At 35.2% G+C, this 23623-nt stretch overlaps 1 protein-coding gene across 8 annotated transcripts in view; it reads left to right on the top strand.

The window, feature by feature from the left end:
- LRRC7 (leucine rich repeat containing 7) overlaps nucleotides 1-23623 on the top strand; it is a 618288-nt gene that overhangs the window by 90273 nt on the left and 504392 nt on the right. For all 8 annotated transcript variants that reach the window (XR_005215335.1, XM_037826923.1, XM_037826929.1 and 5 more), the window contains exon 2: nucleotides 19011-19108. Coding sequence is in view for 7 of the 8 variants with exons in the window: in XM_037826923.1 (XP_037682851.1) it covers nucleotides 19011-19108 (98 nt within the window). In the remaining variant the exon portion in view is untranslated. The remainder of the gene's footprint in view (nucleotides 1-19010; nucleotides 19109-23623) is intronic.

The following is a 23623-nucleotide window of genomic DNA, read 5'->3' as shown; positions in this document are numbered from 1 at the left end:
TAATGAAGGTATTTGATTTACCCTCTATTGAGAGTTGCAATTGTATTTGGAAAAAAAAAAGGTTGACCAATGCAAAAATTTAAGAAAAAAACAATGTATACCCCATCCACATAAAATTATTTAAGTTCAGCATAACATTCTAAAATCATGAAAAAGATCAATTAATAGTTAAACGTTTGTATTAAAACAAGATTTTATTTTTAAAAATTTAACTTGCACCCACTCCATAGAGAGTCATTCTGTCTCCCATCTCAATCCATAGTAACAACAACAATCTCAGAAAGCAGTTTTTCATCTTGGCAATAATCAGACCTCAAAACTTCAATTAATAATACAATCAATTAACTTTTAGCACAAAAGCCCAATAGAAATGCAGTCTAGAAATCACTTTTCTTGCAAATGTATCAAATACTAGTCATTAGACTGTAGTTACAAGATACAAAACAAATAGTATTATGAAAAAGTATGTCTTCACATTTTGTAGTAATACAGCATGATTTTTTACTCAAGAATCTGTTTTTTATCTAGCAAATGTAGAAGGCAACTTATTTAAATACAAGTCTAATAAAATCTCAGTTCTAGTGATGAGAGCTATTTCATATTAGATTACTAAATGGACACATGTTTTCTTAATGCATCTATTTATCTACTGTAATAATTTATCAGTGTCTATTTACATAATGCTAGCCATTGTAGAAGAAAATGCCATTCTAGGTCAGAGGTTTACAAATTGTACCATTTAATGCCAGCAAACAGATTTTATTAAATACTAGCAAAATAGCTGCTGATTGATCATTTTTATAATCCTAACTAAAATGATCTTGCTAAAAGATGAGAAATAATTTTTGTGTGAAGCACAGTACATCTGAGAAGCAATGTTCCATCTGTTGTAATTCTTATCCTCTGACTTTTGTACTGAAATTGTAATGGATTTAAAAAGGGAAAGAATGTTTTTTATTTTATTCTCAATTTTTCAGATGTATATTGATTATTAGTGTTTGTTTGGTTATTGGTATTTGTTGGTGTACCTTATAGTGTGTACCATTATAGCAATGCCAGGCAGATATCCCTCAAAATTCATTCAGTGTGCAAAATGTCTGATTGGGCAACACTCATATCCCGTCCATATTTACAATTTATTTTTATCATTCAGTATTTATCTGGCTAGTATTTTTGGAATGACTATGTGGCAGAAACTGTGCTAAGCACCTCCCCTTCCGTTTTTGCATCATCTCCCTAAGCAAAGGTATCAACAGTCTCCACCTTATAAGTTGTACCATTTCTCCCAGTAAGTCCTTCCCTGGATCATGCAAGTCAGTAGTCCTCAGACATTGGGATTTCAGAGACCAATAATATATTTTCAAAATAGAAACAAAATTTTTATTAAAAGAGTAAGAACAAACTTACCATTTATTATCACCATCATTTTATGAGAAAGAATGTTGTAATATCAACAAGATTGCTTAGTGGGAAGCTCAACACATTGCTACCTTTCCTCATTCCCCATGGTAGTTTCAAACTAGGTATCCCAGAAAAGCATATTTTTAAATTTAGTCCATTCCTGTGGAGTGGATCCATTGTAAGTAGGGCATTTGATGAGGTTACTTCATTTAAGGTATCGCCCACCTTAATCAGGATGTGTCTTAATCCAATTATTGGATTCCTTTATTAGCATAATGAAATTCAGACAGATGTCTACCCGAATAGAAACAGTTAACAGAAACCAGAAGAGAAGAAGAGGCCAAGAGAGGCTTCATGTGCATTGTCATGTGACAGAGAAGCCAAGGACCAAGGATCACCAGCAGCCAGCTCCAGAACACCAGTCTTCAAAAAGAAAGCATTGCCTTGATTATGCCTTGATTTCTAACTTCTCCTAACCTCAAAACCATGAGCCAGTAGATTCCCATTGTTTAAGCCAATCCATTGTATGATTTTTGCTTTAGCAGCAAGGAAACTAAAACAGATTTTGGTACCATGTGTGGAGAGCTGACATTGCAAATACCAAAAAATGTGGAAAAGGCTTTGGAATTGGGTAATGGGTATAATTGTGAGCTACCTGATACGAAAAGCCTAGATTGCCTTGAAGAGACTATTGGAAGCAAAGTGGATGTTAAAGGTACTTCCAGTGAGGCCAGAGAAGGAAATGATGAATGTATTATTGGAAACTGGAGAAAAGGTGACCCTTGTTTTAAAGAGGCAGAGAACTTGGTGAAATTGGTTTCTGATTTGGATGGAGGGCAGAAATTAAAAGTGATAACTTGAATATTTAGCTGAGGAGATTTCCATGCTAAGTGTAGCAGATGCAGCCTGGTTTCTCCTTGCAGCTTACAATAAACTGTGAGAGGCAAGGGATAAGCTGAAAACTGAATTCTTAAGCACAAAGAAACCAGAAATTGATGGTCTGGAAAATTTTGAGTCTGTCCACAGAGTGTCCTTTGAGGCTAGGGCCAGAAGCAGCTCCAACAGAGACCTATCTGAATTATCAGAAAGCGAGTCCCCGGAGAATAGGGCTCCATGTGGATTTAACTGAATATGGATCCAGTTAGCCATTTCAGTAGAAGTCAGGATTGGAAATGCAGTTATGTGAGAAGGATCTGTGGGAGGGTCTATTTGACTGATGGTTTGGACCCTTGTGAACTGTACACAAAGCCAGATTTTTGCAAAGTTTATATGAAAGGGACAGAGAAGGGACCATTTGAAGGAAGTATTTCCATCTCTACTTCAGCTAGCCAGCTTCTCCTGGGCAATTCATTGCAAATCTTCATCAGAATTCTTGGCTTGTGGCTTGCCCTGTGTAATTTGGACTTGTCCATCCCCACAGTCATGTGAGTCAATTTTGTAGTAAATCTCATAGCATGTACATTACATATATATATACATATAGTCCCCTAGTGAAAATTTGGTCATCTGAAGTACAAAATTTGGAAACAACTGATCTAGAAAACAGAACAAAGAAAAAGAGAGGCAGTGAATATCAAGAGAATTAAAGACCTATGTCAGAAATAGTGTACTCCCCTCAAGATGTCAGTGATTTTCTAGTTAAAACCTGAAAAAAGAATGTTGCTGTTTAATGAAAGAATGATATTTAAATTATTTAATATATAGTAATAGATAAAGGGAAAGAATACTCATGAAAAAAAAGTTGACAAGTCCCCCAGTTGTGGCTTCAGTTTCCTAACAAGATTTCCCAGGTTATCTAATATTTCTTATAGAAAAAAAAATAAATAAAACAACATTCTTATTAATATAAATAGTAGTGTTTAAGTTTGTTAGGCTGCTCAAAGCAGGTATCATGAAATGTGTTGAACTTAATAATCAGAATTTACTAGTTTACAAACTTACAACAGTTTTGAGGTTGAGAACAATGTCCAAATCAAGTCGTCTTCAAAGTGATGCTTTCTTCCTGAAGACTGGCTGCCAGTAATCCTTGGCCCTTCTGCCACATGGCAAGGCACATGGCAGTGTCTGCTGATCTCTCCCCGGTGTTCCGGGTTGCATTGCTTTCAGTTTTTTGCTTCCGTCTCTCTCTCTCTCTATCTCTATCTCTATCTCTATCTCTATCTCTTTTCATCCCATTTATAAATGACTCCAGTAAGAGGATTAAAACCCACCTTGGGCCATGTCTTAACTGAATTAACCTCATCAAAACGTGCTACTTACAAAAGATTTACATCATAGGAATGGATTAGTTTTAATTTTTAATGGATTTTCTGGGGTACATACAGTACCAAACCACCACAAATAGCGTTTCTAAAGGTTTTTTTTTTTTTCCATTAAGCAGAATCTTTAGATATTAATGATATTTTAAATGCCGATGTCTATAATGTTAATGATTGTGTAGATAAATAACTTTAGTGACCACATAATGGAAAGCACCAAGAAATAACTACCGTAATTGTTTACTACATTGTAGTTATTAAAAAAAAAAAGAAAGGAAAAAAAAAAGAAGGAAGGGAGGGAAGGAAAGGAATAGTCATAAATATTAAATTAGAAGCAAAACCATAGTGTTGGTTGTAATATGAAAATCCACAGCAGATCTTATATGCCTCCAAATTAGATACTTGCATTGCATATCTTTGCGTGTGCATGCTTCTGGTTACTGACCTCAATTCACACTGACCTATTTTCTCACTAGGACTTCTGTGTTACTAACAATGACTAATATGCCTGAGATATTATTACTCTATGATTAATCTGAAAGAATAAAAACATAATATTTTTAAAGTAAGATGGCTGGTCAAAAATATAATTATTTAAGACAACAATTTATTGGTATCTTAATAGCAGTACCTTTTGAATAGATGATTTAATGTAAAGAATCACCATTACTTCAGGATATTTTATAGGTAAAATTACTTCAGAATAGGATATACAACCATTTACGGAAGCAGGCTAGAAGATTACCAATATCGTCAGATTTGAAAAGTACTATGAAGGCACTCAAGGGTGCCCTTCAGCCAGCTGCTGTGTTTCAGAACCACCACAAGTAAAATGCATGTGTTCTATTGTTCCCCTATGTGTCTTCTCTATATAAAATATTCTAAGGGGTAATATTGAATTAATTCACAAAAAGATGTTATTGACTTACCTATATCTTCAGTATAAAGGCAGAGAATGCATGGAAAATGGGGAAAATGAACAAAAAGAGACATATGAAGGCTCATGCAGACATATTTTTCCTATCTAAATATTTTTGTCTAGGAACGGTCCCACTGAAATGACCAATTTTTGTGCTGTTTTCTTTCATATTGCTCATTTATTTCGGGTTCTTCACCAAAGTCACAGACTTATTTATCCTCTGTGCTTACTCATAAAAACATTTCTGCTCAGTGAAGTAAATTCCTTTGATTAACATGGAAAATATAGAAATCCATTGGCTAAAATCTGTATAAAAGTTTATTGCTTCTCCCCAAGTACCTCACAGCAGCTGTTTTCTAACTTATCACCTCTTTTCTGATAGCATGAGCATTTAATGGTTCTTACTTGAGCCTAAAGTAGTAATGTATATCCTTAGCAATATTACTCTGATATAATACAAATAAGTCAAGCCAACAGAGGTCATATCTAATAAATATTTTGAAAACAAGAAAATGTGAATTTGAGTCCTATCTTTCCTACTCCCTGTTTGCTTGATCTCTGACAGCTTAGATACTTAGCATTTCTGAGGTTTGATTTCCTCATATTTTAAAGATGACAGTGAATCAGTTTCCTAGGGCTGCTGAAACAGGGTACCACAAACTGGTGGTACCTTTATTCTCTCTCAGTTCTGGAGGCTAGGAGCCTGAAATCAAGGCGTCAGCAGAGCCATGCTCCCTCTGATAGTTCTAGGGACGGATCCTTCCTGGCCTCTTCCTAGCTTCCAGGGGCCCCAGACATTTGTTGGCTGGTGGCAGTGTAACTCCAATCTGTGCCTCCATCTTCACATGGTCTTCTCCTCTCTGGGTCTGTGGGTCTGTGGGTCTTCTTCTCCTTTTCCTAGGAGGACACCAGTCATTTTGGATTAGGACCCACCCTAATAAAGCATGATGTCATTTTAACTTGATTACATCTGCAAAGACCCTATTTTCAAATAATGTCAATATTAGCAGATACTGGGGGCTAGAACTACAACATATCCATCAGGAGGCAGGGGCATAATTCAACCAGTAACAGACAGTATTATTTTAAATAATAATAATTATTATTATAGCTTGTTTTTAACCCTTCCAAAATATATCATGATGTAACTGAATTAGTTTAAAACAATGTGCCAAGGAAATTCTTGGCTTGTAACAGTGGAGAGAAAGAAAATCTCCCCTCGAGAATGTGTAACCACTAAATTCACACAGCTTATGCAAGGCACAAACCTCATGAGGAAAAATTAATTTAATGCAGACCCTGTGTCATGGGAATAATGGCTTTAAGACATGCAAATGAAAGTTCTTCCTGGAGTAAAATACACCCCAATGAGGGCCTCCAAGGATCCTCAAAGATAAATGTCCAGGAAACATGAGCTCACTATATAAAATCACACAAAGAAACAAGGCTCCATAAGAAATATGGCACCATATGTTAGAGTCAGCAGAAGCAAGAGCCAGAAGAATTAGACCACAATGTCTTGAGATATTGGAATTTTCCAAAATTGTATGTGTTTCAAGAAACAGGACAAAAATGTGAGAAAGGAACAGGAGACCATAAAAATAATCAGGTGTGTTTGCAAAAACAGAAGATGCAGAATCAAGGAAACCAGTATGGGCTAATGAAGCATCCTGGGATCAACAACAGCAGGGAAGTGTTTTCACCTCCTGTTTCAAGGAGCACGCAAAAGAAGAGGTTACAGCAAACTAGAGAGAGCTGAGAGGAACCACAGACATTGGCAAAAGAATAAAGCCACTGCTTATCCACAAACCACTAAGGAGGTAGTTGCAGGAATAAATACCTCTAACTCTCTCTTCCCACCCTTGACGTCCTGTTTGTATCTTTCATTGGCCAAACACACTAGGAAGCCAGAGCGAAAGGGAACTCTTTTGATACATTCCACAGAGGTTAGTGTCCCAGGATGTCCCAGAGTGGACTATCTGGAGGAGCAAAAAGAGAACACCCACCACAGGCAGATAAGAAACATTGAGAATAGAGTGAAAAAGTCTAAATTATGTTTCATCAGAATTCTAGACAGACAAAAATAGGGCAAAGTAAAGAGTCAAGGATAAAATGGCTGACTATTTTTCAGAATTGCTGAAAGACAATAAATCTCTGATCCAAAAAAAAAAAGCCATTTTCTAAGGAGAAAAAACAAACAAACAAAAAAAACAGCTACACAGTATCATTGTGAAACTGAATAACACTAAAAACAAAAAGATTTTAAATCAGCCAGAGAGAAAAGATTACCTACCAAGGAAGAGCAGTTAAATTAATAACTGATTTCTCAATAGCAACACTGGAACCATAAGTTAGAAGTAACACCTTCAATAAGCTATAGGATATAATTATTTAATGCTTCATCTAGCAAAGCTGTCTTTCAAGGAGTGCAAAATGTAGACATTTTTAGATGAAAGACAAGTGAAAGGGTTTAAATTCTCCTGACTCAATCTAAAGAAAATTTTAAAGGATGTACTTCAGGAAGAAGTACAATGATCAAAAAATAGAAGATCTGAGATGCAATAAAGAAAAGTAAGCAAATATTAAATATGTGGATATATCTAAATGTAAAAAATCATAATTTTCAAGGTAGAAGTTCCTCTTACCAATTATATTATTAGGAGATAGGCAGATTTTAAGGGAATCAGCATTTTTAACTTTCAAAATCACTACATAATAATGAAAGTTTCAGTTTATCAGGATATTATAATGTGTACGTACTCAATAGTATAGCCTCAAATTACAAAAACAAAAAATGACAGAACAATATGGAGAAATAGACAAATTCAGCATCATAGTGGGGGGAAGTGTTCATAATTCTATTACTAATAGGTCAATTAGAGACAAAAATCAGCAACATTTGGATAATATACATTCTTTTTGAAGGATATATGAACTTTACAGTCAGTAAATAATAAATTTTGTAAATAATTACATATTATATTCGAAGGTGAAAAGCGTTAAGGAAGAAGAACAAGTAGAGCTAGATAATGGAGATCAAGAGTGCAGTGCAGGAGTGAGGTATTGGGAGAGAGGTTTAAAGTGTAGTATTAAATGTGGTTGTCAGGTCATTTGAGCCAATACTTGACGGAGATGAAGGAGTTTCAGAGAGAGGACACAGCTAGGTAAAAGCGTAAGGCAGGAGCACATGTGTATTGTTCAAGTAAATTGATCAAGAAGGGAAGAAAAGAGAATACAGGGGACAGATCACAAAGGGTTTCAGACAATTCTAAGGACTTTGGCTTTTGCTCCAAGTGAAGTGGAGTGTCAATGGAGTGTTGGGAGCTGTGCAGAGACAAAATTTGAGTCACGATTTAAAAGGACTCCCCTGGCTGCTGAATTGAGAAGAGATGATTGGGGAGTAAGAGTTACAGGAAAAAGGCTCTACTTGAATGCTCTGATATACCTTTAATGGATGATGTGTTTTGCATATACACAAAGAAACCAATGGGAAAAAGCCAAAAAAGAAAGAAAGAAAAGGAAACCATTCTGGTTGCTTAGTGGGAAGGAACTGAGAAGAGAAATGCTAGGCAGGGAGTTTTGATGTGAAATTGCTGTGCACATTGTGATATGATCCTCGTGACCTTACAACATTTTAGAAAAAAGCAGAGTTTTTAAAATGCTACTAGAATTAGCACAGAATTATATGATGTCTATCATAGTAGTTCAGGCTGTTAGGGTGTTCACTCATTTTTAAAGGAGAACTCGATTGGGTTTTCCCCAGAATCGTATTTTCCTAAATAAATGAGTCATCTTGACTCTTCTTTCCCCAGAAAAAGTACAGCATGTTCTATTTTCTCATCTCAGTATGAAGTAGTAAGGTATTGAAAGTATTCTTTGCTTTAGAAAATATGAGAAATTATAAATGATAATGATTCTGAAATTTTCTTTTATCCCATCAAATCGTGCTCACAGGATTAATCCTAACAGTTCATTTATTAAAACAAAATAAAATGCTTACAGAGTATCCCCTGTGTGTTAGTGCTGCAAGTAATAATTTCAGAGAATTTACCTGAACGTTGTCCAAATACTCAAAAGACCTCAGGGGCTAGTGAATGAGAACCATTAGCTTGTGGAATATATCTAGAGCTCAAAAAGGTTCATCAGGAAAAGAATGCAAAAGAACAGGCTGAAGCAGAACTTCAGGGAAAAACTTGTTCTTTACATTCCTGAGTTACAAAGATTATTATATACTACATTTATATACTCGTTATGGTATATCTTTTAGATATTTATGCACATTTTGGAGAGAAAAATATTTATTCATATTTCCCAACTTTCCCCAAAGCATTTTGAGAAAGAAATGCATGCTTTTCTTGCAAAATCATTACATTCTTTCCACATACATTTTCTGCCTCTAAATGACCACCATATTATGAGTAGTACTCAGGGACTTTAAAAGGCTCCAGGTGAAGGTGGAATAATCTGGACATGAGTAGAGCAGTTCCTTCATTTAGACATCTCTGCACAGATGAGATCAGCAGAAATCAGAAAATCTGGGATTGTGTCTGTCTTTGCTTCTTACCTTGGGTAGGTTACTCCCAATTTCTTCATCTGTAAAAGACTATGCTCATATGGTCTTTATGAGGAATAAATAATATATTTTAAAGTACTTTATAACCATAAACTACAATAGAATGGTTTAGGGAATACATTTATTTTGAACACCCTTCATTCAATCCTTTAAAAATATTTAATTTCTACTGTGTTCAGTGGACTATGCTAGGTCCTGTTTGATGATATAATTGCTGCCCTCAAGGTTTTTTAGTGAAGTCAGTGGTGATAAGATGTATAGGTAGGGACCCTTAATACGACAGGGAGAGGCAGTTGGGTGGGTATAGCTGAAATCATAGCAGGCTTCCAGAAAAGAAATTATTCTGTATTCTGGTGGCGTTAGTCTCCTCATTTCATAAATATGTCTCCCCTGAAAAGCATGAAACCCAGATGTTGATCTAGATGTCTTCCTCCTCTTTTAGATTGAAAGTGTGGGAGAGACAATGAAGAAAAGGAATCAAACTAGTTTTATGAATGTATTTAATTGTATTAATATCTAGAATGCAGATAATTATATTGTATTTTGATATTTCACCTTATTCAAAATACTTTTTTTTAAAAGGCTAATTGCCATAAACTATTAAATTAAAGAAAATGACAGATCATTAATGCACATTTCTTTTGTAATATTATGGTAAACCAAGTGGTAGTAATTTCATTAAAGCACTAATTTTTTTCTGTTTTTGTTTCAATTTTATCTTTGCATAATTATGTTGATTCAGCATTAGGACAGTTTTCAAGAATTCATGCCGTTCTTTAATTGATGTATATCTTTTATGTTACCAACTTTGTTCTTGCTCTTGGGAGTAAGATAAACATCTTTTGAATATTTTGTATGTGCTGATTTTGATCGTTTCTTATTAAACCTCCCTTACACTTTTGCAATCCCTGTGAATTCATTTTTGTAGACAAATGTTTCTGTTAGTTTATTCACTTAATTGTGTAGTTTTGAAAGATTTAATCTTTAATAATTCTGAGTTTAGTGAATTTAATTGTTTATTCTTTTGTAATTAAGGCAATAAACACATAGCTCAATCTTGCATGTACAAATCAATTATTTCTGTATGGACCTTCACTAAGAGAAGCTTGCCATTTAAGGCAAACCTTGCGCTAACTTATTTTATTAATAAAAGAATACTGTCATAAAGATAACAGACTTTTGACACAGTATTTCTTTGTGTATGGATAAGAAACACTAATGTGTTTTTAAAAATAGAAGAAAACCTGTTTAAAACTAGATTTTTAAATACTGAAATACTGCAATTCCCTGTGTTTATAAGCAGCTTGACTTTTTTTTCCCATTGCTACTCATGTTATTCTCATTAACTTCATATGTTTTTCATGGAGCAATTGTTTACTGCCACCTCTACAGAGTAAATTATATACTATTCACACTCCAGATCTAGTTTGTCATTTACAAAAGGTAGAGTCTAGGTTTTGCTGATCCTTGTAATTTTGATAAGTCATCACTGGCCTTAAAATCAGGCATTCAGATTCTTCTCCACAGCATCTCACCTACCTTTCTGTTCTGTTGAGCATTTCACTCTTTTTCTAACAGTTTAAGTAAGAGGTATGGTTTCTTTTTGCAATAATCTTGCTGTTTAACTTCAATTTGTCCTTACTATCAACTTGACGTATTTGGCTGAGAAAATTGGGTATTGATTATTTTTGCACTGCCATTTGCAGTTCAAATTAGATTTTTAAAAACACTTGAGACTCTTCAATGGCTATTGCATGCCTTACATGCCTACATTCAACAGCCCTCCTCTGGGGTTTGGTTCACTGTTTCAGGCTCAACCTTCCACAAAAAATAATAGCAGCTCAGAGATGAAGTAAGAGCACTTTCTCCCTGCTTCTTTGACTCTTTCTTCTTTTTTCTTGAATCTGAAGCCATATAATGAATTCTGGAGATCTGGGGAGCAAACTTGGTGTTAGGGCTTTGTGAAGATGGAGGGTCACAGCATATTGCTCCTTACTCTTCTCTTTACTGGCGCAGAAGCAGACAACTACTCACTATTTCCCACAATAATATAGTTTTAGTTTCCTAGGCTGCTTAAGCAGATACCATGAAATGAGTTGGCTTGAATGATGAGAATTTATTAGTTTATAGTTTTGAGGCAGTGAAAATGTCCAAATCAAGGCATCATCAAGGCGATGCTTCTTTCCTGAAGACCAGCTGCCTGCAGTCTTTGGCTCCTCCACCACATGGCTAGGCACATGGTGCCGTCTGCTGGTCTCTCCCTTCCCTTCCCAGGTTTTGTCACTTTCAGCTTCTTGCTTTCCTGCTTTTCTCTCTTCTTGTCTAAATTTCATTCTCTTATAAAGGACTCCAGTAAGAGGATTAAAAGCCATCTTGATTGAAGTGGATCACATCTTAACTGAAGTAGCGTCATCAAAAGTTCCTTCTTACAATGGGTCCACATCCAAAGGAATGGATTACCTTTAGGAACATGTTTTTCTGGGGTACATGCAGCCTCAAACCACCACATATAGCAACCTTGTTCTCTCTTCTTCCATATGCATATTTAGTCAGTATTCATTTAATGCCTTTTTTTATTTATTTCAGTTTTCCACAAATTATTTCTGTTGAAGTATTAGACCTATAGAAATATAAGTCAAAGTGACAATAAGCCATACGTATTCAATATGTAAAGATTTATTCAACATCTATGTATGACTTACTTGGTAAGAATTCTATGTTATGAGACACTAGAAGAAAGAAAAGCCTGACATACTATTTCATATGCCTGGGGACATAGTGAAATAAGGACTCAGATGTGGATGTCAAAGGACCAGTATTCAAGTTCTTATAATAGCCTGTTTGTGTTACTTTGCTTTGGTCATTGAATTGCTCAGTTTCTAGTTACCTTATGTATAAATAGGTATTGTATTAATACCTTTTTCAGAATTGACATGAAAATGAAATGACATAAATTATGGGAAAGTATTTTGACAACTATATTGTATTATATCAAAGCCCTCAAGTAATTTGGAATCTGTGTGAATAAAGACACATTGAAATGAATAAAATCACTGGCCACTCTTCCAAAGTTTTACTAGATATAATGAGGAATATGGAAGATCCAGAAGGCAAGCGCAGCAGGCAAGTTGAGAAATGTTTCTGAATGGAACTGGGACTTAAAAATAGGCCTTCATGGATGGAAAAAATTTGGAATGGCAAAGAAGAAAAATGTTCTTTCTTTTTAAGTCATTTATTAAATATTTATGGAGTTTTTACCAAAAGCTAGGCCCTATGCTAAGGGATACTGGGGAAATGGAGATGCCATGGAAAGGAAAATGGTGCCACATGATACACATCTTAATCTTTGAACTCTGATGAGCTAAAAGGCAGCACCTTCTTTTCTCTAAGACTAATGTGGGTGAATTTTCAGGTTGTGGTCAATATTGTATAGCTTTGTATTTTAACAAAAATGTTCCTTGTACATTCATTGCAAAGTTTGGAGGCTACAAATGCTACCACATTTTACTGTAATGTCACACTTAACTTGCTACTCGTATTGATTATCATTCTAAATATAAGGATTTGTTTTTATTTATAGGTATGTAGTTTATTGTATCCAATTCTGCTTGCAATCAAGTTAAATAAAAACAGAATGAAATGCCACAGTTTGATTTTTTTTAAATGCTTGAATTTGTTCAGGATTGTTTAAAGACAGTTAATTATTAAAACATAATTGAGACTTTTACCTTCCTAGAAACGAATACGACAAAGATCTTTACTCTTTGTAATTTATTTTACATCTATTTAACTGATTAAAACACACCTAAGAAAGTCCTTAGGGAGACATAGGGAACCTGCAGAGCACAAAGAAAAGGGGCATTTGCACTGAACTTCATTTAGGATTGTACATTTGAATTGTCTATTTATCTAATAAGCCATTAATTACTATTTATCTCCAGGTTCGCTTATGCATACAAAGCAGCAAATATGGTAATAAGCTAATTGAGAGGGTAAATAAAGAACCTTAGTGCCTTTGGTATCTTGTAGGTTAAGCAAATTGATTTTACTTTTTATTTTTCAGTTGATTTCTTTGATGTCATGATTAAATCGCTTTTCCTTTCTTATCATCTTCTGTCTTCACCTGTGGGGCACAGGGAATTCCTGAGGTTCTTTTGGGAAAAAGACCCCACAGAGTTGCATTCACACTGATGTGGGCAGCTCCCCTGGGATCTTATCCTGTCTTTACCCTCCCATCCTGGAGGCCCTGCAGCAGTGGGAATTCTGGATTATATGATCTACTTTCTGATTTTGGATCTTGCTTGGCAGGTGGTGAGGAGTGGAATGGTGACACGCTGTTGTTGAGTATAAGTTGATGACCTACTAGAAAAGCATTAGGAGGTGCCATTGAATGAGAAGGAGCATGTGGGTTGGGTGAGGGAACCACAGCAGAGTTTGGAAGGTCACTCATTAATTTGACTACCTTAGTCACTCAGAGTGATCCCAGGGACGTATCTTTTTACTTGTGGCAGGGACGGGAGATATAGATTTATTTATTTATTTGGACAACAAACATTTTATGAATGCCAAATGCTGTGCTAGGTTCTTCAGATAGAATAGAGAGTAAATAGACGTTGTCTCTGCCTTCGAGGAGCCTTCAAACTAGCAAAAAGGCAGAAAAACAAAAATGCCAGACAACCAATATATAATTGTAGTTTATGATAGGTGCTGTGATGGAAAACTCCAGGGTATGGGATGGAACCATATTTTGGGACCTAATTAGAATAAAGGGTCAGAGAAACCCTCAAGAAGTGATATTGTAGTGATGTCTGGCACGATGATAAGACATTATTCAGATAGAGTAGGAGGAGGATTTTTCAAAGAAAAAGGAGCAGCATGAGTAAACGCTCTGAGACAGGAAGGAGTTTCAAGTGTGTATTCAAAGAATTTAGATGTCCTAAGAAGAGTGCTCCATAGTTGAAAACCATAGTTGCATGAAAAAGTATGGTTCTGCAAGGAGGCTCCTGGAGGGTACTGTGGGCTGCTGCTACAATGAGGAGTTAACAGACCCCTGTAAGGGACACTTTGCAACACTTCATTTCCCAGCTCTTGTTGACTTTAGTTTAGAAGTCTTGGAGATACTGTCACTAGCAGGTGCTGAAAAGGGGCTTCTAGGTAAGCTATCCTGTCCAATATGTAGCCACTAGTCACATGTGGTTATTTTAATTTAAATCTAAATAAATTAAAATTAAATATAATTTTGAAATTTGCATTTCTTTGCTCCACTAGCACATTTCAGGTATTCAATAACTGCATGTGGCTAGCAGCTACTGTATTGGACAGCACAGATATCATCATTGCAGAAAATGATCATTTCTGCATCATTTCCATCATTGCAAAAAGTTCTGTTGCACAGTCCACACAGTAGTTAGTAGCATGTCTTTGGAATCACACAGATATGGGTTTAAATCCTGTTTTTGCACTTACTCCCTGTATGCAAACTTAGGAGCAAGTTACTTAACATCACTTCAGGTTAACCATTGGTAAAGTAAGGATGACAGAGAATGGGTATAAGTATAGGAATAGGTATATTCTCTTAACCCAACTCCCTTGTCCTTCAGTAAGTCAGTCATTCCCCTTCTTCCTCATCTATCCAATTTATACCCATTTCATCCACATTTTTCCCAAGCTTCACTTCTTTTATTCACTAGCCACCCCCATGCCAATCCACAATCTTACATCAACCAACCTTGTTCTTGGATGTAGCCTAGTCTGCCAAATCTTGTTGGAGGAAATCATTTCATTATTGAAATTAGAAGCCTTTTATATGGGCAGCCTTTAGATTCATCTGATGGACGTCCAGGCAACAGGCATCCTATTTGATTGCACCTCCTTGTTTACTCTCTTCATTTTTTATGGTGCCTGTCCTAATTGTTGTCTCTTTCCCAGCCATCACCCCATGTCTGTATTAGATGACTTTATTTCCTAGATTGAACCTCTTTCTCCTGTAGCTCCAAGTGTGTATTTTTTTTAATTCACAAGGGTTCCCAAATGCCAGTATCTTGACCAGTATAGATCTGACTACTTTAAAGCACTTGATTAATATTAAAAATGTATCTACCTGGGCCTGACCCAGCCTACTAAATTAGATAGAACCTTTAGTATTGGGAACCAGAGATCTGTATTTGTTTAAAGCTCCTCAGGTGATTTGGATGTCTAGCTAAGTTTGGGAACACCTTTTGCTCATAACCTTTGTTTGTGGTTTCATATTGTTTGATAGTAATCCTGCTACCCCTGTCTCTTCCCAGCAGCTGAACATGTAGCTCTGCACATTTCAGAGCTCTTCAATGAGTTATTAGACATCTGTCTAGCTTGTGGTCATCACACTTAATCTCTCCATACTGGAACTGTTAACACACTCCCACTGGTGGCTTGCCAAGCTTGAGAGTTGATAGAAAAGCTCCTTTGTTATATCCTGAATGTGCTTCAAGACTTCATTCTTAGTCATTTTGTCTGACGATTTGATGCAAACTGTAGAGTAGATCACTGACGATGCTGTTGGAAGAGTTCAAGCAGTCAGAAGTGTAACCTCAGAAAGATGGAAATCTCACGGTTACATGATCGTTTGGGCATGAGCATTGCTAGGAAAAGCTTTTAACTTTATTCAAAGTGGTTTTTCCAATAGGCATAATATTTAGCTTACCAAAGAAAGAAAGGATGTTTTAATGTTGTTTCTATTTTTTTATCTATTAGTGTTTCATTTATATAATTTATAGTAAATTTCTTTGGCCCCAGTTATATTTTTGGCCATTTTCAAAAACTTAAAATGTCATCCATGGAAGCAAACATTTTAGCCACAATATCTAAATGATCAACAATCAACATGTAATCAACAGACCAATATATAATGTGATCTGTCAATTACATACTGATCATGTATGTATGTGTGTGTATATATATATATATATACATGCAATGTTATATTTCATAAGAATTTTGCCACAATTAAATATGCTTTAGATAGTAGAATCTCAGGTATCCAGTCTCCTGGTGGAATTATAATAAATAATCATGGACTCATGTATATAATGGATTAAGAAGCAACTATTCTAAGATGGTGGAAAAACTATCACCATCAGAGGAGTTGATTAAATCACATTTGAGCCTCTTCCTTAGTGGCCATGAGCAAGTCACTGTGCCTTTCTGTAAAAAGTTTCCTCATCTATAAAATGTTCTTTCAGAAGGTTTTTTTTTAAGGATTAAATGAAATAGATGGTAAATGGCAGTATATTATAAAATATTTTCATTATTCTTATGAAAACCAAATAACACTATAAAATTTTGAACTATCTTCTAAATTCTTAAGAAAGAATAATTTATACAGTGCTTTACTTAATTCTTGAGGATATTGACACACTTTTATTCATGTTAGAATCATTGGGAGATTATATAATAATAATCCCTTAGATGTTATTGAATAAGATGTTAGTATATTATATTATGTTGCTCTTCTCTGAAAATTGAGGATTTGTGCACATGCCTGTTTTGTGTTTCTTTAATAAACAGAACATAATTTTAGAATACTTTTTATTCTAAGCAGTTCATCTGTTCATTTTCTTTATTAAATAAAGGCCAGAGTGTTCAAATTTCTCCTAACATACTGGAAATTTAAAATTTTAATATATTATCTCATTTTTATTCAGGATAATTATGAACAGCTATACTTATTGAGCTCTTGCATTATAATAGACGCAATGCAAAGCATTTTACATGTTAACACAGTAAATCCTTACAATAATCCTACAAGGTAGCTAATGTTATACCCATTTTACAACTGAGAAAATTAAGGCACAAAGCAGGTAAGTAACTTTCACTAATCAGCCCACACAATCTAGTTCCAGAATCCAGGCTCTTTGCCATTAAGCCATGCGGTATTATTAACATTGCATAATCTCCTGCATATTTGCTTGTGAGTGTTCCCATAACGTAACCTTTGCGCACAGTGATTCCTTGGGTGGCTGATTTGCGAATCTTTGATGCCAATGGCAGACAGTTGAGTAAAAATTTCCCAGAGCCCTGGAAGTAGTTTCTAGCAAGTCTTTCTATTTCTCTGACGTGCCCTTAATCATGGTTACATGGAAATCAATTAGTTCAGTTTTATTTTCACATATTAGATAGTCAGAGATATAGAAGGAAAATAACAGCTTATCCAAGAGAGAAGTTTACCTAAATTTCCAAGCAGGATAAGTTACCATTCCACATTATAGTGTAATCATGAGTAAAATTAGTTTTTAAAATTATATCTCAATGTAATACAATGCAGACAGTTGTATCACAGATGGTATGTTTGCTGTATTTTACTATCCTAAGCTTGTAAATATTGGTGAATAATAATAAGTTCACTTAATTTGTTACTAACTCATCATGGAAATCCAGGCATTTGCAGAAACATACTGCCAATTGCACAAGTGACTTAATTCAAGAGTCAAGAAACTAGAAAATGTGATTTAATTTGGTTTTTCATTGCCAGTCCTCATGGTGAAACTGCAGGGACAGAACTGGAAGCATAATCCACCCCCTCCCCATATATAGTATTAAAGCAAATTATGCCTGAAACTCTTCGTGTTCCCATTTGGCTTCCTGTCATTATATTGTCATAGCCTCAGGAAAGTAACATTTTTTCTCATTTGCAATGAACTTCAAGTGAAACCAAGGTACAAGTTATCATTGCAAATTAAGAAATATTTTCTTGCACATTGTACACAGCCATGGGCATATGACAATTCTCTCTCTCTCTCTTTCTCCATCTCCCTCTATTTCTCACAACCACACACAAAGAAGCCCTGTATATAAATGGATTGTCTGCAGGAAGTATATTTGAAGCAGTGTTTTAAAGAACCAGTAACAGCTTCCCATAGGAGTGATATTATGTTACTAATCCAGTACAAAATATTATTTATCACATATTTTACACCATTTTAAATATTGCTTTTATGGGGTCATCATTTCCCAATTTCCTCTTTGGACATTGGAAACATAATCTTTGTGCCAATAATCCTAGGAGTCCCCCTCCCCCAATAAATCTGACATTGATTTCAGTGGTTTACATGCTCTCTGCCAGGGCAATTATCGAAACTGGTAAGATTCCATTAACATAATTATGTAAATGTTAAAAAACCAAGTTTATGTTTTCAGTGATAAATAAATGCCATAGTTTTTTCCTGAATTTTCAAATCCTGAACATTCAATAGTGTTTTTTAATGTTATCAGAATTAGTAGAGAATGCAATGGGTGATCAAAATGATAAAGTTTACTGAAAACAACAGAAAATACTGACCACAAAATAAATATGCTGACCCAAATTGCATTTTATGACTTTGTTATAATTTTCTAGTTGCCCGTAACTAGTAACTGAAAAGTGCAGTTTATCTTAATGACTTTTTTCAAGAAGTCACCATTGTTGGAAATAGAAATCCTCTCTCAGTTTAGCCATTAGCATGGAAGAAAGCAGCAATTCCACTCTTGAAGCCTGGTATTTACAATATTGGTGAAAGATATGTTCTAAATTTCTAAAGGGTGTCCTGAGTTTTTAAAAATCTGTTTGCTCTATAAGTAATTACTCTTTAGTCAATAAGTCTCTAATTAGAATACGTGTTTTCAATGTGATGTTTTCTAATTTTTAAAATTGGAATATCTTGGAAAAGTCAAACATTCTCCAATTTACCCTAGTCCCTGCCACTCCCTACTGTCTTACTCCTTGCAGAAACTATTATTATTGTTCTCTACCAGGCTTCTGAGACATCCCTGATTTAGACCATTTAACTTGTCCATGTTTATCAAGAGTTTGGTATTAAAATACTCTTTTGATTTTCTCTTATAGGATGGAGAATCTAATGAGGGGAAGGAATCCCCCCCAATATCAGAGAAGTCCTTGTAAAGAGGTCCGTGCAGCACTTCGGAAGAGGCCTGAAGAGGAGTGTAAGTATGTTTAATAGGCTTAGCTGAGTGCTAGATAGCTCTTGGTGAGTAGCATAGTGAAACTAAAGGGTTAATCTTTAAGTGTTTGTTCAAATAATAGAAGTACTCAATAAATATTTGTTAAATTGAGGTGAACTGACTTTTAAAAACAAATTATCCTATGGTACCTGAATGCAGCTGCTTAGAACTTTGTTTTCTTAAGTGTGTTCCTCAGATGCTTCAAGATACTCTACTAAAAATTGAGTTCCATGTTCAAATGACATTGCAAAAGTCTGTACAATCTACAAGGTCTTAGATATTTATACCACGCATATTAATATTTCTGAGAAGTCCTCAGTAAATAAATTTTGAAGTGTTTAAAACCGTTTTCCATTTTTATTTGACCAAAGTACTCTAATTTTTTTTAACTGAACACTCTTTGAAAACTACTTCATTAGACTAAAGAATAAAAATCTGGGGTAAATATAACCCTGTGAGTCAAAGGGAAACATTTGATTTAACTGAATTTAGGAAAGCTTTTGAAAAATGGAAGTCAGGTATCTTACCATAAAATCTTCACTTTTGTCCATCTTCAAATTATTAAATACTGGAATATATAATTTTCCTGTATAGATTTTATTTAAATACTTCTAGCCTGTGGCATATAGTAGATTGTTTGACACCTTTGACATAAGCTTGCATTTTGAGATTATAAGATGACCCATTATACTAACTTTCCTCATGGTTTTTGCATATAATAATTTTCAGAGAACTAAATCATCTTCCATTATGACAAAAATTTATCTGAAATGTGTCCTTTTACAAGAACTTACATTTTACGAAGATGGAGCTAATGTAGTAGGTTCACTGAATTATATAGTTTAATAGGCTGCTAAGGTTATACTGGCATTTTAAATTAAAGTAACTGTTCTGGGTAAATACCAAATACATTAAAACTGGGCACATTCATAGCAAGTAGAATGTGTTTTGTTTTGTTTTGTTTTGTTATGAAGTCAATAGATAACCTTGTTGGGCTGATATTTACGTCATTCAATATAGCAAAAATCTTCTTTTAAGTGTCAAATTTGTAGCTCTTAATGAAACAAACTATCCATTTAAAGCACAACTTAGAGTTTATGAGCATCTTGGAACAAAACCGTTTATGTGATGCAGACTCTTGTATAAAAGTATTGCTTCTTTTTATTGTGTCATCATTGGGGTATCTCCTCTATGATGGTTTAACATCATCAGCTAGTCTCTGATATAGTTATTCAGATTTTAAAATTTTGGAAGGTATTTTTGAGGATAAATCTGCAAGTGATTCTCCCTGAGTTCCTATTCAACGTGTACAAAGTACTTTCTTCAGGACTCTCTTACTGGCTTGTTCTAGGTCAGGGATTGGCTCTCTATGACCCACAGGACAAATCTAGCCTGACTTTTCCAACCTTTTTTTGTAAATAAAATTTTATTGAAACACAGTCACCATCCATTTGCTTATATATTGTCTATGGCTGCTTTTGTACTACAAAGGAATTAGATAGTGACAGAGACCACATAGCCCATAAAACTAAAATTATTTATTATCTGGTCCTTTCCAGAAAATTGTTTCTGATCCCTGGTCCCAGCCAGTGGTTCTCAAAGTGTGGTTCTAGGCCAGCAGCATCAGCCTCACCCGGGAACTTAACATAAATGCAAATTTTAACGCTGCAACCCTCACCTACAGAATAAAAAACTCTGAGGGTGGCCCAGCAATCTGTGTTTTAATAAGCCATGTAATAGAGTCTAATGCAGGCTCAAGTTTGAAAACCACTGGCCTGGGTCAAATGATTGGCTGTAGGTGATATTAAATCATTGTTGATAAAAAAGACTAGTGATGATAGGCATATTTCAGAGTTAAGTCTCATCGTTGCTTAATGTAAGATAAATAATGTAACTGTTGCTTGTGTTATAAGTCACCGAAAGAACCTAGATGGACAAATTATATTATTGAGCATGAAAAGACATAATAAGAAATGAGAAATCTATAAAATTTTATTCCCTTCCAAAAAGGTCTTCATTATCCCTTGTTAGTATAATGAGTACTCCTGCTTGTCCTGTTATAGACTGGCATTAAGAATCCAAGAGAGAAACCATATCTTTTTATGTTGGAAGCAGCACATACTGGTACTTGAGAACATTAACTTTATAGTTACACAAAAGGACTTATTCCTTAATATGATATTTACCAAATGCAGGACCCTGGGTAATGTTTTTTAAATCTAAGCCTCAGTTTCTGTATCTGAAAAATGAGGATAATGATGGAGTCCACCTTGTATGGTAGTTTTGAAAATTCAGGGAGATATTTATATTATGTATTCAGTTATAGAAACTGGAATATAGTGTATTTTCATTCTCTCTCTCTGTATCTCTCTTCTCTTTTTCCATTTTCTATTATTGTTATTCTTATTTCAAACTAACCATTTGTTTGAGGATGATAAGACATATTTTTGATAGCAAAAATTCCCGTCCAAGGAAATTATTGCCACTATTTTTAGAAACAAAAAATATATGGCAAGGCACAGGTTGCAAACAAATGACTTAAAACTGAAATTCTTGCAATAATGTTAATAATTTCTGTTAAACAGTAATTCATCTACTCTTCATCATCATTTCTATGATTCTACAGATTCAGTATAGCTCTTAGCCAACTCTTCCATGCAAATTATTTCTCCCTGTGTTGCATCTAGCAAAGCCAAGCAAACTTTTGGTAGAAATAACTTGATACTTTTAAAAGACAGATTTTTAAACATGCTCAAGTTACTTGCCATTAAAAAAAAACAAACAAAAAAACTTTGTCTTTAAAGTCACAAACCCACCCATCTACAGCCAAACATTTTTGTTCTATACCCAGGTGTTCTGGTTTGCTAATGCTGCTGGAATGCAAAACACCAGAGATGGATTGGCTTTTATAAACAGGGGTTTATTTGGTTCAAAATTACAGTCTTAAGGCCATAAAGTGTCAAGGTAATGCATCGACAATCTAGTACCTTCACTGGAGGGTGGCCAATAGTGTCTGGAAAACCTCTGTTAGCTGGGAAGGCACGTGGCTGGCATCTGCTTGCTCCCAGGTTGCGTTTCAAAATGGTACTCTTCAAAGTATCTGCATCAGCTTCCAACGGCTGTCTTCACAATGTCTGTCTCAGCTGCAGCTACTCTCTCAGCTTCTGTGCATTCTTCAAAGTGTCCCTCTTGGCTGTAGCAAGCTCACTTCTTCTGTCTGAGCTTATATAATGCTCCAGTAAACTAAGGACCATGCTGAATGGGCGGGGCCACACCTCCATGGAAACTATCCAATCAGAGTTATCACCCACAGTTGGGTGGGTCACATCTCCATGGAAGCAACCTAATCCAAACATTCCAACTTAATCAACATTAATATGTCTGCCCCCACAAGATTGCACCAAAGAACATGGCTTTTTCTGGGGGACATAATATATACAAACCAGTACACTAGGCAACCCTCCTGAAAGATTTATCTATACTCACTCTTTTTATATTTCCCACTCATTCCTCCAAGCCCATCTGATCTGGCTTCTATCCAATCATTCATCTGAAATAGTTTTCATTTATATCTCCAATAATCTATGTTTCTGTATTAGTTTTCTATTGTTATGTAAAAAATTGCCACAAACACACATTTATTACCTCAGAGGTTCCATGGGTCAGGAATCCAAGCATGGCTTACCTGGTTTCTGTGCTTCAGGGTCTCATCAGACTTCTATCCACCTGCCTGCAGTCTCATCAGAAGCTCCATTGGGAAAGAATATTGCTTTTGATTTGTTCAAAATCAGATTTGGGACCTTAATTACACTTTGACCTTTGCCATGTTCAGTTGAATAGAACCAAGTCACGGGTGCTGCCCACAGCCAAAGAGAGAGTATTATACAAAGTTTGAACACTAGGAAACATGGTGATCACTGGGACCATTTTAGGATTTTGCCTACCACATTTGCCAGACAATTTTTTTTTTTTTTCCGGTGCTCTTCTTACTCGACTTCTTAACAGGAATCAATATTGTTGGTCACAGCCTCCCTTTGAAAATTCTGTAATCCTTTGGCTGCCATATTACAATAGTTTCCTGGTTTTCCTCATATCTCTCTGGTTACTCATTTGCAAGCTCAATGTCTTCTGCCTAGCCACTACATATTAGAGCCTCTGAAATGTGTTTGATGTCCTCTTCTTCTTTCCAAATATATTCTCTCTGTAGATAATCTCATCTCCACCCCAGCCTCAGTTATTCCTATAATTAGATGACACAAATTGATACCTCCAGCCCAGATCTCCTGCTAAGCTCTGAATTTAAATGCCTACTCAACATATCCTTTTGGATGTCTTAACAGTACCTCAAACTCAGCAAGTCCAAAACCAAATCCATTATCTTTCCCTCAAAATCTGAGCTACTTCCAGTGATTTCTGAGTGTTAGGTACTATTAGCCATTTAGATTCACAAGATCTAAACCTAGAAGCCATTTTTCACACTGTTTTCTCCTTTTCCTC

The sequence above is a fragment of the Choloepus didactylus genome, chromosome 2 (genome assembly GCF_015220235.1).
Source record: "Choloepus didactylus isolate mChoDid1 chromosome 2, mChoDid1.pri, whole genome shotgun sequence".
Classification (NCBI taxonomy): Eukaryota; Metazoa; Chordata; class Mammalia; order Pilosa; family Megalonychidae; genus Choloepus; species Choloepus didactylus.
The sequence above is the reverse complement of the archived record's forward strand: the minus strand, read 5'-3'. Positions and strand labels throughout refer to the sequence as shown.